This window comes from Meriones unguiculatus, chromosome 11, assembly GCF_030254825.1.
Source record: "Meriones unguiculatus strain TT.TT164.6M chromosome 11, Bangor_MerUng_6.1, whole genome shotgun sequence".
Classification (NCBI taxonomy): Eukaryota; Metazoa; Chordata; class Mammalia; order Rodentia; family Muridae; genus Meriones; species Meriones unguiculatus.
In genome coordinates this window covers 36,410,274-36,424,553 of record NC_083359.1, presented here as the reverse complement: position 1 = coordinate 36,424,553, position 14,280 = coordinate 36,410,274, and the positions used below count along the sequence as shown (strand labels likewise).

At 51.2% G+C, this 14,280-nt stretch overlaps 1 protein-coding gene across 1 annotated transcript in view; it reads right to left on the bottom strand.

Annotated features, from left to right (window-relative positions):
• Window positions 1-503: 503 nt before the first annotated feature.
• The window catches only part of Fgf18 (fibroblast growth factor 18), a 30,434-nt gene continuing 16,657 nt past the window's right edge, over window positions 504-14,280 (bottom strand). The window contains exons 4-5 of the mRNA XM_021635625.2: window positions 8,330-8,436; window positions 504-1,571 (exon numbers count right to left, since the gene is read on the bottom strand). Coding sequence (XP_021491300.1) covers window positions 1,305-1,571; window positions 8,330-8,436 — 374 coding nt within the window. The 3' untranslated portion in view covers window positions 504-1,304. The remainder of the gene's footprint in view (window positions 1,572-8,329; window positions 8,437-14,280) is intronic.

The window sequence follows — 14,280 nt, the reverse complement described above, 5'->3', positions numbered from 1 at the left end:
GGAAGAGCTGGTCCTCACAAGCCATCAAGGCATAACCCAAACTCACAGCACAGGAGAGAAACTCCAGGGATGGAACTCCAGGAATCCAGCCTCGGCTTGACCAAACACTGTGCAACTCACAGATTGGGATGTATTCCCAGCAAGAGCAGTTTATCAATGGTGAATGGATCAATAAAGCAATGAATGTGAATCACTAACGGGAAAGTTCCCTGTGGACTGAGGTAAATCCTAGCATGAAGAATGTGTAAAGGCCTATGAACATATTTCTGAGTCGATCACTGTATCAGGGACACTGGAGAGCCAATTCCTTTGAAGAAGTGATCCTCATCTGCTCAAATTGCCGGCTCAGTGCCTAGAATAGTTCCCTGAGCACACAGCCATGGTTTTGAATGAAGAGTAATGAATGATCATGGCCCCAGCCCTCAACACAAAGACCAAGAGGAAGGAAGCATGAAGAGAACACGCTACCGGAGCCCCGCCCCCAGCCACCACACTCCTCACCATTTTTTTTTTTTAAATAATTTGTGGGTTGTTTTTAATTGTTGAGGCAGTAATACTTGGTTCATGAAACTGCAATATACAGAGAGGTGAAATAAATAGCTTATATATATAATATATATAATATAGCTGGTTTTAAAATATTCCCTTATCATTGGTGTACTAGGTCACGTGAGTCACGGAAGGTCCATAGCAGCATCCTCCAGAACCGCAGGCAAGGCAGGCCACCATGATTGGACGAGGCGTCTGTCGTCGGAAGGTCGAGGCGCGGAGAATTCTCAGGGCGCCTTCCCTGCGCGGTGTCGCGGGACAGCTTGCAGTGGACAATAAATAAATGACTGCAAACCAGAGAGCGATTCTTGTTGGAGTCTAGGGCAGGAAGAGGAGTTGAGAGGGGGACTAGGGTGAAGGAAGGGCTCTACTTTCCTTTTTTTTTTTTTTTCATTTTGTTTGTTGGTTTGTTTGTTTTGTTTTGTTTTGTTTGCTTTTAGAACCTTTGGGGAAAGGACTTTGGTTTCTCGCAGCGTCAGTCTTCTCATTCAAGTCCTCCTCTGGGGGATGAGTTTTGGACTGCCCCCTCGAGAGAGGCAAGCACCTGTGGGTTGACAGCAGTCCCCTTGCGTGAGTACTTTGTCATGGGGTTCAGGTCAACAGTGGAATCCTATTGCCCCTCCCCCCCAAAGACTTTAGGTTCAGTTTTTGTCTTCTTTTAAACACAATGTACAAAAATAGAGATTCTTCCTTATTTTTTTTTCATGTAAAAATATTCCTCTGATGTAGTTCTCTGGGGGTGAGTGCGGCCAGGCCTAGCCGGGGTGAGTGGGGCGGATCCGCCGGGAACGCTTGGTGACTGTGGTGTACTTGAAGGGCTTCTGCAGCTCTGTCTGCCCCTTGGGGTAACGCTTCATGAAGTGCACATCTTGCTGGTTCTCCCGGGTCTTGGGACCCTTGCGAGGTCGCCCCTTCTTGGTGAAGCCCACGTACCAGCCCGAGTACTTGGCTGACATCAGGGCTGTGTAGTTGTTTTCCAGAACCTTCTCAATGAACACGCACTCCTTGCTGCTGCCATCAGGCTGCGGGAGAGAGAGAAGGGGTGTCAGGTAAAGTCGGGTCGGTGACCTCTGGTAAGCGTGCCATAGCAAACATTACTCACAACCACAGTGATGGCTGGGAACTGGGGGCCCACTGCACCAAGGTCCCCCCAAGTTTAGGAAGGCTTTGCTCAGCTCCCAACCTCATAGGCACCAGCAAAATATCGTCGACAGCCACAAAGCACGGAAGGCACAAGAGTAAACTGCCAGGGGAAGAGGCTGAAGACAGGCATAAGCCTCGTGGACATGGTGGGTGAGCAGATATCAAGAAGAGTTCCGCTTAAAACAAGCATTATAGAGATGGGCCTAGGAGAAAATTAGAGTATTCAGGAGCCTGACTAAAGCCCAGCAGGAAGCCTTTGCCGAGAGGAGAAAATAGAGGAAAATAAAATAAATTGGAGGAGCACAGCCCTGTGGAGAGTGCACAGGGTTCATGGTTGAGGCTGGGACAGCACAGCAGAGAGGGTCTAATATCTACTTCCTGATATGCAAATAGCCCTTTGTCATAGGCCCCTACATCTTCCTCCATCTTCCACCCAGGGAGCAAAGTCCTCGTGTCTTGCAGAAATCCATTCCAACCTTACTCTCCTCCTTCAAAATAGATACAGGCTCCGCATCAACCCTATCTGAGCAAGAGACCTACCTAGATCTAGCCAATCAAATGTGACCCAAGCCCACCAATCAGTGTGTAATGGGGGGAGGGGGAGTCAACCACCAGTGCCCAAAATAAAACACACAAAAAAGAAAATAGGTTTTACACTTGAGGTGTTTGTAAGGCTGAAATGAGGGAAGCCATTTTACCAACAGGAAGGGGAGCCTGCTGGGCAGCGATGCCAGCCCCGAGGAAGCAAGGCCAAGCAGGAGAATGAAGGAAACAACCAGGGCCTGGTCACATCACTCGGGCTCCAGACGCAGCTGCATCTGTAGTCCACGTTACCTCACCGCCGTGTGGGCCAACAATGTCTCATTTCCTCTAACTCAGCTGATGTTTTAGTCTATCGTTTGTAAGAGAAATGGGTCCTGGCAGATCTGCACAAAATCTGACGTTAAGTCAGCTACTCAACTCTTCTGCGACACAGTTCAACACAAACTGCACTCGATGTGGGATGTGGCGCGCTTTAGTACTTGGTATGAGGCAAGCTGGGAGCCTCCAAAAATAAGGCAGAGCACAGCCAAACTCCACAGGCTGTGTAAAGGGGCCCTGGGGTCTCGGTTTCCTGAGCAGATGTCTCGAGAGACTAGGTGTCAAAGGGCACTGACTCTGGAGCCAAAAGCCAAATGAACTCTAGTACATCCTGTGACCTCAGGCTGGCCAAGTCCTTGCTCCAAACCTCAAATTCCTCACCAGGCAAAAGAGTACAATGACTTAGGTCTTCGTCATAGATACACAAGACGAATGACACTTGGGAAGGAATCTGACACTCTCCAGGGGACTCTCCAAGGGGTCTCGCAAGATCAGGTGGCTCTGCTGGGACTGCCCTGAACCAAAGACGGGGACACAGGCTCACAGCCTCCTTCTGGAGCCGTGATTGCTCGATGGGAGAGAGTGGGAAACACAGAGTTGGATGGGCTGGCTTAGCAGCGCAAGTTTCCAGCTAACATCTCCAAATTTAGGCCGGGCCCACTCCTCGTTCCGGACGGCTTCCCAGCCAAGTTGGAAGCCCAGCGGTCTGGCTGTGTGTGGAGACTGAGGTGCGGGTTCCAGCCTTTTGTTTGAAGTGGAAAACTGGCCCGGGCTTCCAGGGACATTCACCTTTGAGAGGAGGGCAAGCCTACTCCCTGCAGACAGAGTGCTGAACTCTGCAGAAAGGCTGAGAAATGCCGTCTTTTGAGACGGCTGGAGGACAGACAGAGGGCAGGTTCAAGACACACGCCATACCCAGAGGAAAGCTTGGGTAGCCACTGAAGTAAGACTGTTAGAAAAGAAGGCAGAAAACACACGTAAGGCAGGCTGCAGCAAGAGATCTCTGGGCTCCCAGTCTCCCGTGGAAAGGTCTAGAAGTTCCTCGTCCAACTCTGCGTGATCTTCACCAAAGCCAAAGCAGCCTGAACAAAAGCCAGACACCACCGTTCTGTCTCTGCCCTTCAAAGCTCATCTCTGCAACTGCCACCTCTGGGAAGCATGCCTTGACGGCCGCTCATCTCTATGGGCAACTCCTTCACTTCATCAAGAGGCAATGGTCAAGCTCAGGTGTAGCCTGCTGTTAGCCTCTTAGCCTTTCTGGCTGAGTCCATAGTGGAGAATCTCTGTTCATCAGACGCTTCACCGCTGGTTCCCAAGAGCCCCCTCTGCACCCTGAGGTATTGGGACCAACCCAGAGCCCAGTTTCTTAGCCCTTTGAAGTAGGTTTTAGAGAGGTACTGAACATCCGTGCTTAGAATTTTCCTGGTTCACATACTTCCGTCTCTGGAAGTCCCTGGCTCCCCACTTCTCTCCTACTCCATGCTCTCAGCAGAATAATTCTACATCCACCTGCTTCCTCCTCAGTCCAGGAGCTCCCTGACACCAGGATTGCTGCTGACTTACTCTAGGAGCTGAGCATAGACCCTAACCCAAAACAGGGTCTATGTTCAAACAAACAAGGGCCTTACCAAGATGGGTGAAAGTGAAGAGTCTCTGAAGCCCTGACAGTGTCTCACAGATGTCCCTCCAGGAGGAGCAGAGGTTCAAGCAGACAGAACAAGCTGAGCGCTTGAGAGTTCTACTCGTCCACTTGGTCTCCCCACTCACTCATTCAGTATCTACGGATCGCTGACCACAGGCCAGACATTCCCACATCCATTATGTCATTCCACCCTTTTAAGCCACTGAGATTCACTTTACCTCGAGAAAGGAAACAGCTAAAAGAGACGATGGGGCTTGCCCAAGGTCATGGCACTAGAAAACGGGTCCCTAGCACACTCACCTCACATCCAGTTCTAGAGAAGTCCCTGGAGGGAAGAGAGGAGGCAGAGTGACTGATGCCCCCCCAAAATTCACCCCCCACAGAGCCATGGTGGACGGACACAAAGTAAAAGGTTGGGTGTGGCACAAATCAAGTATGCAGGCTCGGTACATGTCAATATTTACTTCAGAGGACTCTGGACTGGTCCCAACACCCCAGAGCACAGAGGGGCTCTTGGGAACCAGCGGTGGAGCCTCTGATGAGGAGAGATTCCCCATCATGGACTCAGCCAGAAAGGCTAAGAGGCTAACAGCAGGCTGCACCTGAGTCTGACCCTTGTCTCTGTTTCTGACCCCTTCCATGACCCTAAGTCACCTACAGTTACATTAAAAAAACAAAAGCCAATTCTTGGGCCCCACCTCTGCTGAGGAAAGCAAGCAGGGGCATCAATTTTTAGAGAGCAACCTGGCACTCCCAAGCCTTGGAAGGTTCATGAAAATCAGTCCTCTCCTCCATTCCCGCCTCCCACCCCCTTACTTCCAAAGAGAGCCACAGCCCTTCCATGTGATTCCAACTCTGATAACATCACTAGATCACACCTCAACTAACACCTAGAGGGTTTTCATGGGTTTTTGGTTTGTTTGTTTGTTTCATTTTTGTTTTGTTTTGTTTTGTTTTATAAGCTCTTTGGGTGGGGGGAGTGGGGGAGGAGGGGAATCTCCTTCTGTTTTCAGTAACTTGCAACCAAAATGGTCTTAAACACCTGCCCCGAAAGATTCTGAGGCCCTATTGCTCCCAAAAGGTCAGGCAGGGGCAGATGAGGAAATTCTGATTAGCATGTGAGGAGAAGAGATGCTCAGCAATTCTTTCTGGACCATGCTACCTTCTGGCCAAGTGAATCTGGTTCAGAGGAGTGGCCAGGAGCAGGCTAACAGCCATGCACGGCTCCAAGACAGACAGAGGGAAGGACTCTGGCCAAAAGCTAGTGCATATAAAAATAGCTGTTCTCAGGGCCCAATGCATGACCCCTGTTCAAGGGTGGCACCTATAATGCACAAGAAAGAGGAAAGTTTCTGTGGATGCAGAAGTGGTGTCAAGTCCTGGCTTCAGGCTGAGGGTGTAGCTCAGCCCATATAGTACCTATCTGACATGCACAGAACTCAGGGTGCTTTCTCAACACCCTGAGGAGGTTGCACATGCTTCTAGTCTCTGCACCCAGGAGGTAGAGGCAGGAGGATCAGGAGTCCAAGGTCATCCTTGGCTACATAAGGAATTCCAGAGTCCCAGAATAGCCTTGGCTGGAGGAGACCATGTCTCAAAAATAAATAAAGTAAGTAAAACAAACCTATCTTCAAAGGGGAAGGAGGAAGAGATTAACAAGTCAGGCAGAGCCTGCTTAAATGCCAGCATGAGTCCTCCTTACAAACAAGGCCCCAAGATTCAGTGGGCCAGGGTATCTAGGGGGCCAGAGTACCAGGCTCCCTGGCATCATTCATGCAGGAGGCTGAATCAAGAGCCAGTGTCCCAGCCTTGTTCCTGCTTCTGCATCCCTCAGGCTCTGCACAAGCTCCCAGCTGGGAGGAGAATACAGACCTGAGGAGAAGAAGGAAGGTCGAGGTGAGCAAGGGCAGCCACAGACAGCTGAGAGAGGGCAGCGAGGTAGCTAGGGGTCAGGTAAGTCTAGCAACCACTGAAGATGAGCCAAGAAGGGTCCATGCAGAGAGCAGGATAGGGCCAGAAGGGCTTCTGCACAAAGCCCTAAATCCACTTCTAGGGGATAGGTGTGAGCAGTGCAGAGAAGCTGCCTGTGGCTTAGGTTTCCAGGAGTGTGGAGAAGCCCCCCTGAGCCCTAAGCTGGTCCAGGGAGAAGGAGAGAATCAGCTGGGCCTGAAGCCTCCCGGGCAGGCAAGGGGGGTTGGAAAGGGCTAAGGGCAGGCTAAGTTGGGCTAAGTTGCAGGGAGGAGACACACCCAGCCATCAAAGAAGGGACTCCCCACACAGCCTGGGTGAGCAGGGAGGGTATCCTCAACAGCACAACAAAAGCATGATTCCCACCCCACTCAGCACAGGTAGATGGGGGCCACCAAGCCTCTGAGCCCAGAAGGGTGTTGGAAGCAGTTAGGCTGGAAGGAGAGTGCAGAGATGGAGGCAGGGGACCAGGCCTGCTTCACTGCATTGCCTTGAGCCAGCTGAACCGTCACCAATATTAATGATGGGAGAGAGGGCAAGGGGGCAGGAAATCGGAGCCGGCTCCTGTGGAAGCGGTGACTCAGCGGCCAGCCGGCAGGAGGCTGACAGGGCTGCAGCCAGAGGGGACTGGGAGCTCTCCTGACCCTACGATGGCACTCCTGGGGGGTCAGGATGCCGGGAAGAGCGCAGGCGGGAGGCGGCACGAGGCAGCACCGGGTGGTGTGGACACTGGGCACAGAGCAAGCAAGGGGGAAAACCGAGTCTCAAAGTCAAAGCAGGTTGGTCTGGGAGGAGGCCCAGACGGGCAGGAGAACAAAGCGCCTGACAAGGGGCTGGGCTGCAGCCGCAGGAAACTACTGGCCAAGACGGGCCAGGCCAGACCAGGGGACCAGGCACCCGCCCCTGCCCGCCGTCCCAGCCGCTGAGGGACCCCCTTGGCCTGCCTGAGCTGCCGCCGACGGAAAGTGAATCACTAATTGAAACCACTCCTGGGCATCCCGACGCTCTTCGGGATTACTATTATTTTGCAGCTTGGGTTGGTATGGGTGTGTGGCTGGAATCTTTCCCTTCCAAGCCCGGCTTTGAATCCTACCTAGCACTAGTATGGGACCTGAGGCAAGCACCCAGGGATGTGGACAACCCTCAGCTTTTCCACCTGTGAAATGGGTATGATAGTGGTGCCAACCTGCCAAAATTATGTGCAATTATTCTTTGCCCGATGCCTGGGAGACAGCAGGAATTCAATTAAAGGAAGCAGTCACTATCTAAGTGAGAATGCTTTGGTCCTCAACCCAAGGATAAGGGAACAGAGGACAGAGCTAAGGACTTAAGAAATCAAAAATTGTCTCAACAAGACTGACCCTGACAAGTATAATGAAACTAATTTCCCGAGACCTTGAACCTCAGCAGAGGTCCACTTCCCATGCCACCTGTCCAGACTGACTCCGCCCTCAGTTCAAGCATATAATCTGGGAGACTCATCGCAGAGAGCAGAGGACACAGAGGTGACATCACTATAGAACTACTGTGAGTGACATCTTCCTCTTGAACCCTTGGGAGAAACAAGCCCATGACCTTCACATGAGGATATAGAGATAAAGGGTAGCCTTCAGGGAGCATCCAAGCCCATATGCGTGCACGCAAGCACGTGTGCACACACACACACTTACATACACATACTCTAATGTACCACATGCGCCTCTCTGGCCTGTTCCAAAGTAATAAAAATCTTCCTGAGCTGCTAGAACCCAGCTCTGGGAGTGAAGGCTTCCGGAGGTGGCTGCTGCTGCTGCTGCTGCTGCAAACCAAGTCCAGGCGACTGTTAAAATGCTCCCTACAGTCACAGCTCTGGGGCCGCAGGTTTCCTGTTCCCAGACACCAGGAGCGCGTGAGCTAGATGCCTCAGGATGCCACATCCTTCCCCAGTGGAAGCCAGGGCTCTGTGGCACCAAGTGACAATCATAAGTATACCTCAGCCTGTTTGCTGCAGGCATCAAAACAAAAACCATGGTGACAGGATGAGAGGCCAGCGGGTGCTTCTCTCCCTCATCCATATACACGCCACACCTGTTTCCGGGTAGGGCAAACAGGACCCTGGGTATCTTGGCCAGTTTTCCAGATCTGGCTGAACTGGACCCACCAAGTGCCCAGGACGTCATCACTCACCTTCCCCACGAGCTTGCCTTTTCGGTTCATACACAGGTAGAACTCCGTCTCCTTGCCCTTGATCCGGACTTGACTCCCAAAGGTATCTGTCTCCACTAGGAGCTGGGCTTCGAAAGGCAGAAGGAGAGTAAGACAAGCTTTTTAACCAGAGGCAGTGGTATAGTCTAAAGATCCAGAAACATGCTCTCTGACCTTACCCCTGGTCCCTCCCTTCCCCAAAGTCAAGCAGAGGGGAGGGACACTGTCCCCTCTTTACCCATAATCTAGTCTGTCTGTGGCCCTTCCCCTTTGTGCACCTCCCAACCCCTCCTTTCCACTCCCTAAGTGGGACCAACAGTCATTCAGAATACCTGAAGAAGTAACCAAGGGAAAACACACACACACACACACACACACACACACACAAACACAGCCTTTGGGAACTTATGCCCGTTTCCCTCAAAAGTTAGGTCAGATGTCCTTTTCCCCCAGGGCAAAAATATCTGGCACCCCTACTAATGCAGTTTTGGCACCTTGACCCTGGCTATATGACACAGGAAGACGGGAGGTGAAGGTGCCATACCCCTTATTCAGAATCTTCCTCCCCCTGACTGAAGCCATCAAAACCATCGGGTAACTAACTTTCAAGAGCACAGAGGTCTGATCAGGACCCAGGTCTCCACACCCAGGACTGGAGCCCATCCACGCCTACCTCAGCATCAGGGTGGAATTGCCCAAAACTGCTTCCCTCAACCCCTAGCAGACAAGGGCATCAGGGACCTGCTTCCTTCTGCCAGGCTATATTTTCCCCTATAGTAGTCAGTGTGACTTGAGGTGAGCTCTCACTCCTCTCTGCCCTTGAACCCCAGCGACCCATTCTCCATTACCAGTTCCCTTCCCTGTGGCTGTTTTCTTTGGCTGTGACCCTTCCAGCACCTGCCTCTCCCTCAGCTAAAAAAGTTTCACTTCGGTGACAAGGGACCTGCTTCTCCATAACAAAATCATAGCCCCAAATTCCTGAGTACAGTATCCGTGGAGCCGCAAGGAGTGTACCTCGGTGCCCCTAAAATACACTAGGTATGATTTTAATAAAAAACATTTACAAATATAGGCCCTGGTGCCCTGCTGTGAAAATTGAAACCACCTGGAACTTAGGATTTCTATAATTAATCTAGCCCTCCTTTGACACCACTTCTAATTAAAATATGATTCCCACTTTAAAAAAAAAAGAATTTACATAAAATTTAAAGACCTAACAAGAATTTTGTAATTCTGGGAGCAAGGTGGGGCACATTCTTTTTTCCGCCTTCCCCCACCCCAAGGAAACACTGAGTTAGGTACAGGAACAAGGTCTTGATGCACTCTGCTTGCCCTCATTCAAATCCCTTGTCCTTTTTTCCACTCTGTCACAGTGGCTCCCCAGCCTGCTCTACTGCCTCCTAGCAACGATCAGGCCTCCCATGAGAGAAAGTTCTAGCAGTTTCTATGGGGGCTGCGTGTATGTGGGGAAGGCGGGAGTCTGGTGTGCCTAAATATGGACTTGATCCCTGGGTTCTACTTGACTGACTTCTGTGTGGCCTTGGGTAGCCACAGGGTCTTCACCAGTGAAATGGGGAAAACTGTCCTGACTCCTCAACAGGGCCTCGGAGGCCTGTAGCACGAGAGTGCCCTGTTCTAGAGGTCCAGAGGGGAAACTCCCTGACCTTCATTTTAAGTTTTGTAAAAGCTACAAAGCTGAACCTTTCCTGGAAGAAAAGGGAGCCCAGAGGCTGAGACCACACGTGCCTTCTCTTGAGAGCAGAAGGGAGCCTGCTTCCCTAGGCCCTGCCTCCTGCTCTAAACCCATTCAGCCTTCTCCAGGCACAGGTATCCCACATCTGAGGGTGCTCACAGGCCTGTTACTATCCCACACCGTGTAACTTGAACCCTGAGTGGATCACCACACCCCTCTCTAAGCCTCAGTTTCCTCCCTGGTACAAGAGTTTTCTGGAACCCTAGATGGAGGGAGTCAAGACTGGGAGAAGGCCAGACTCTACCGAAAGTAGGGAGACTATCATTAATGGAAGAAGCATTGGGGAGAGGGCTCAGGAAACCACCACCCAGTGAGGGGGGCTTCTCTGTCTACCTCCTCCCAGCACATGTCCTCCTCTGTGCAGAAGATCTCCTTCCACACAATACAATTAAAGCCCCACCCCAACATACACATGAAGTAAGAGGCCCTTTTCCTCACTTTTCAGGGTAAGCAAGTGAGATGCCCACCAGTAGTAGCCCAGCCGGAGAACTAACTGCAGGGTTGGCTGGCTCTGGAAGCCACTCCTAACATTGCCCCACCTCTCAGCAACCAGGACCCTGACCACACCCACACGGACTTCTCAGGGTGGGTGTGGATATCCAAAGGGCCTGGGGCAGAGGCTAGGGCTTCAGTTCAACTCTGCCACAGGCTTGGCCAACTCCTTGCAGCCTGGGGAGGGTCTGGGCCTAGCCACTGGCAGTCTGTTCTTCCTACCCACAGCATTCAGTAGAGTGACCTAGACTCCACTCAGAGGGTGACATAATGAGGAGGGAGCCAGGCCAGAATTATGTAAAGTCTTTGGGGAGTAATAGACCAGCAGCAGCAGGAGAGAAAGAGGACAGAGACTCCACCCAAGCTAGGTTTGCTCCAGAGCCTTCCTGGTCCTCCTCACCCTCCACCCCCTTCTCTGAGAGCCAAGCTCCAAAGATGCGGCTCTTAGGAGCCAGAAGCCTCGGCTTGGTTCAGTTCCATTGGCAGGGCCTGCAGCTGGCCTAGGGGATGACATTATCTTGCTGCCCCTCCCCCTCCAGCCTGTACAGCTCAACCGCCACCTCCCTCCACTACTCTTGCCCTCACCAGTCTACACACACACACACACACACACACACACACACACACACAGAGAGAGAGAGAGATCAGCCCGAAGCATCCTTTCAAAATATCAATCTGGAGATGACAAATTGTTTCCATCAGTAAAGTAGCGGCCATGCTACTTAGAGAAAATCCGAACTCTTCATTGGGACTCACCTCATCTGCCCCCTTCTCACGCCCTTACCCCCTGTTGTCCCTCCTTCCTAACTTCCCTCTCAACCTGCCAAGCACACTGACTCCCTTGGTATTACTCTGACACACCTGGTTCCTGCTGCAGGCCCTTTGTGTTTGCTATTCCTTCTGTCTGGAGGCTGCTTTGTCCAAACCTTCTCATCTCCCAGGTGGCCAAACATCATCTCCTTAGAGATGCTGTGGTCTGAATAAGAAGGATCCCCATAGGCTCATATGTTGGAAATGATTAGTCTCCAGGCAATGGTATTTGAAAGGATTAGGAGGATTGGGAGGTGTGGCCTTGTTAGAGGAGGTGTGGCCTTATTGGCAGAAGTGCATCACTGTGGATGGGCTTTGTGGGTTCAAAAGCCCATGCCAGGCCCAGCCTCTCTCTTTTTCTCTCTCTTCAGATCAGGAGGTAGCTCTCAACTACTTCTTCAGCATGCCTGCCATGAGCATAATAGACTAAACCTGTAACACTGCAGGCAAGCCTCCAGTTAAATGCTTTCTAGTAAGAGTTGCCTTGGTCATGGCAATAGAACAGTGGCCACAGCCGATGCCTTCCCTGACTGTACTGTCTGATGTTGGCACCACCTTCCCTAACCCAGCACTCTCTGAGCACATGCCACGTTCCAACACTCTCTTTTATTTTTTCTGTGCATTGTTGTTGGGTCTGTATGTTGGATTCCCTGAAACCAGAGCTGCAAGACAGTTGTAAACCCCATGTAGGTACTGGGAATTGAACCCAGGTCCTCTGGAAGAGAAGCCAGGACTCTTAAGTGCTGATCCCAATATTCCAGCACTCTAAAAAAACTGTTTGTTGCTATTATTTGGATCTTAAATGTTCCCTCAAGGCCCACATGGGAGGCTTAGTGGCCTACCTACAGCATTACTAGGCCCTTTCAGATGTGGGAGGAAGTTAGGCAGCATGCCCCATCCTGTCTCTCTCTTTCTGCTCCCCAGCCATCACGAGGTAAGCCTCCTCAGACCATGACATTCTGCCTTACCACAAGCTCAGACATTTTGTTACAATAACAGTAAGTTAACAGAATGTCACCCTTTCCGTTGTACAGGTAATCTCCATGAAGACAGGAAAGCTCTCCTTACTCCTCATTGCTTTTTTTTTTAACATCCAGCCCAGGCCTGACTCCTAGTAAGTGGTCACTAGTTAAATTATAGTAAGTACATGGACAGCCTTGTAATGTAGGCAATAACTAACATGATTCAAGAGCTGAAGGAAGATTTGGGATGGGGAAGGGACATGCTGCGGAGCACATAGTTGGTGATGACAAGTTTAATCAGCCTCTTATTCAATGTGCTTCATCACTCTATTCCCTCCTGCTTTGACCCAGGGCTGGAGTCAGGCCATAGACAGAAAAGGAGAGGGATTCCCCAAACCCTCCAAGGCGGGGCGAAGGGCTAGAAGAAAGCTTTTTAGAAAGCTTCCTGTTGTCTTTTTCCTTCTGCTTCTCTGGAATGCCTGGCAAATAAACATGACACCAGTAGCCAGACTGGGAGGTCGAGGCAGGAGACTCACAAGTTCAAGGTTCACCTGAACTAAAAAATAAGGGAGACTAATAATAACAGCCAACATCCATAAAGTGTACCGTGGGGAGTCTGAACACGGAATGTCTCACTTTTTTTTGCAGTTTACACGTGAAGATGCTGAGGCCTTCAGCTGGCAAAGCTGCAGTCACTTGCCCAAAACACACAGTGGGAACATTAAAACAAGTGGCCACTAGAACTCACCAAGCTGCATGGGCAGAGTGAGGGCACACAGTGTGGGCCTCAAATGGCAAGAAGGGACTAGTGGCCACGATGGATGGATGGACACTGAAGCGTAGGTCCCCAGCTGGCCCCACCAAAAGCAACTTAGGGCCTCTGCTTTTAGACTCTGGGTTTCAAGGGTAGGAGGTGGTGGGGGAAGGCAGAGGCAGTGGAGGCAGAGGGACTTGGGAGCCTGCTTCAGTGGGAGGCAAGTCAGAGAATAAAACCAATATGGGTTAGATCTCCCTGTACCCTGGAAGATCCCTCAGGAGCTTTTCAGAATGCATGTGCGCGCGCACACACACACACACACACACACACACACACACACACACACACACCAGGGAAAAGCTGGGAAAAGCTGGGCAGGGCCCTGTGCAGAAGTGCATGAGGGACTTCCTAACACATTCCCACACCACAGAGCTGCTGGCTCCTATCCAGACAACATCCTCCCAAGGGGAAAATGTACTTGCCTCCAAAAGCACTCAGAGGTCACCTCTTCAGCTATCCCTTCCCTTTGAAGGTGGGCTAGGTGACATGAAGCAGAGAGGTGGGGGGTCCCTTCTGGAGCCATTATCCTGTTGCTGATACACATGCTCAAGTGCCCAGAATTCCCCTTCTCCATATGTCCCTGAGGAGGTTTGCAGGCCACATAGACTCACCAGAAAGGACCAGAGGAAGAAAAGAAATCAATAGGATTGATCAGAAGCTATATTGAATCCTGGCTGTAATTCTAACACAGCCCTTTCAACATGGGATCTACAAGATGTGGGTGGCCACTGCTCCCTGGGGACAGAGGCAAGGACAGAGAGGATGGGAGGCTTAAGCTGAGATGCAAAGACCCCATCGCAGAAGAGAGAGCTCTTAGGGGAAGCCAGGTCTGTTCATCTTAGTATTCTCAAAGCAAAAACAGATGGGAAGAAGGAAGAAGGGCTTGCCTGAGCACTGGACCAGGTACCTCCTGGGTATGGAAGAGGCTTCTTGCCCTGATGTCCTGGGGTAACTAGCTTATCCCCAGTCTCAGGTGTACACTGGAGGTGTCCTTGCACTCCGGCAATCCTGATCACCTCTCTGTGGCTGGCTCTGTATCCTGGCGAGGGAACAGTACACATAACCCCAGAATTTCCTGAGCACAGCGCAAAGAAGAGGT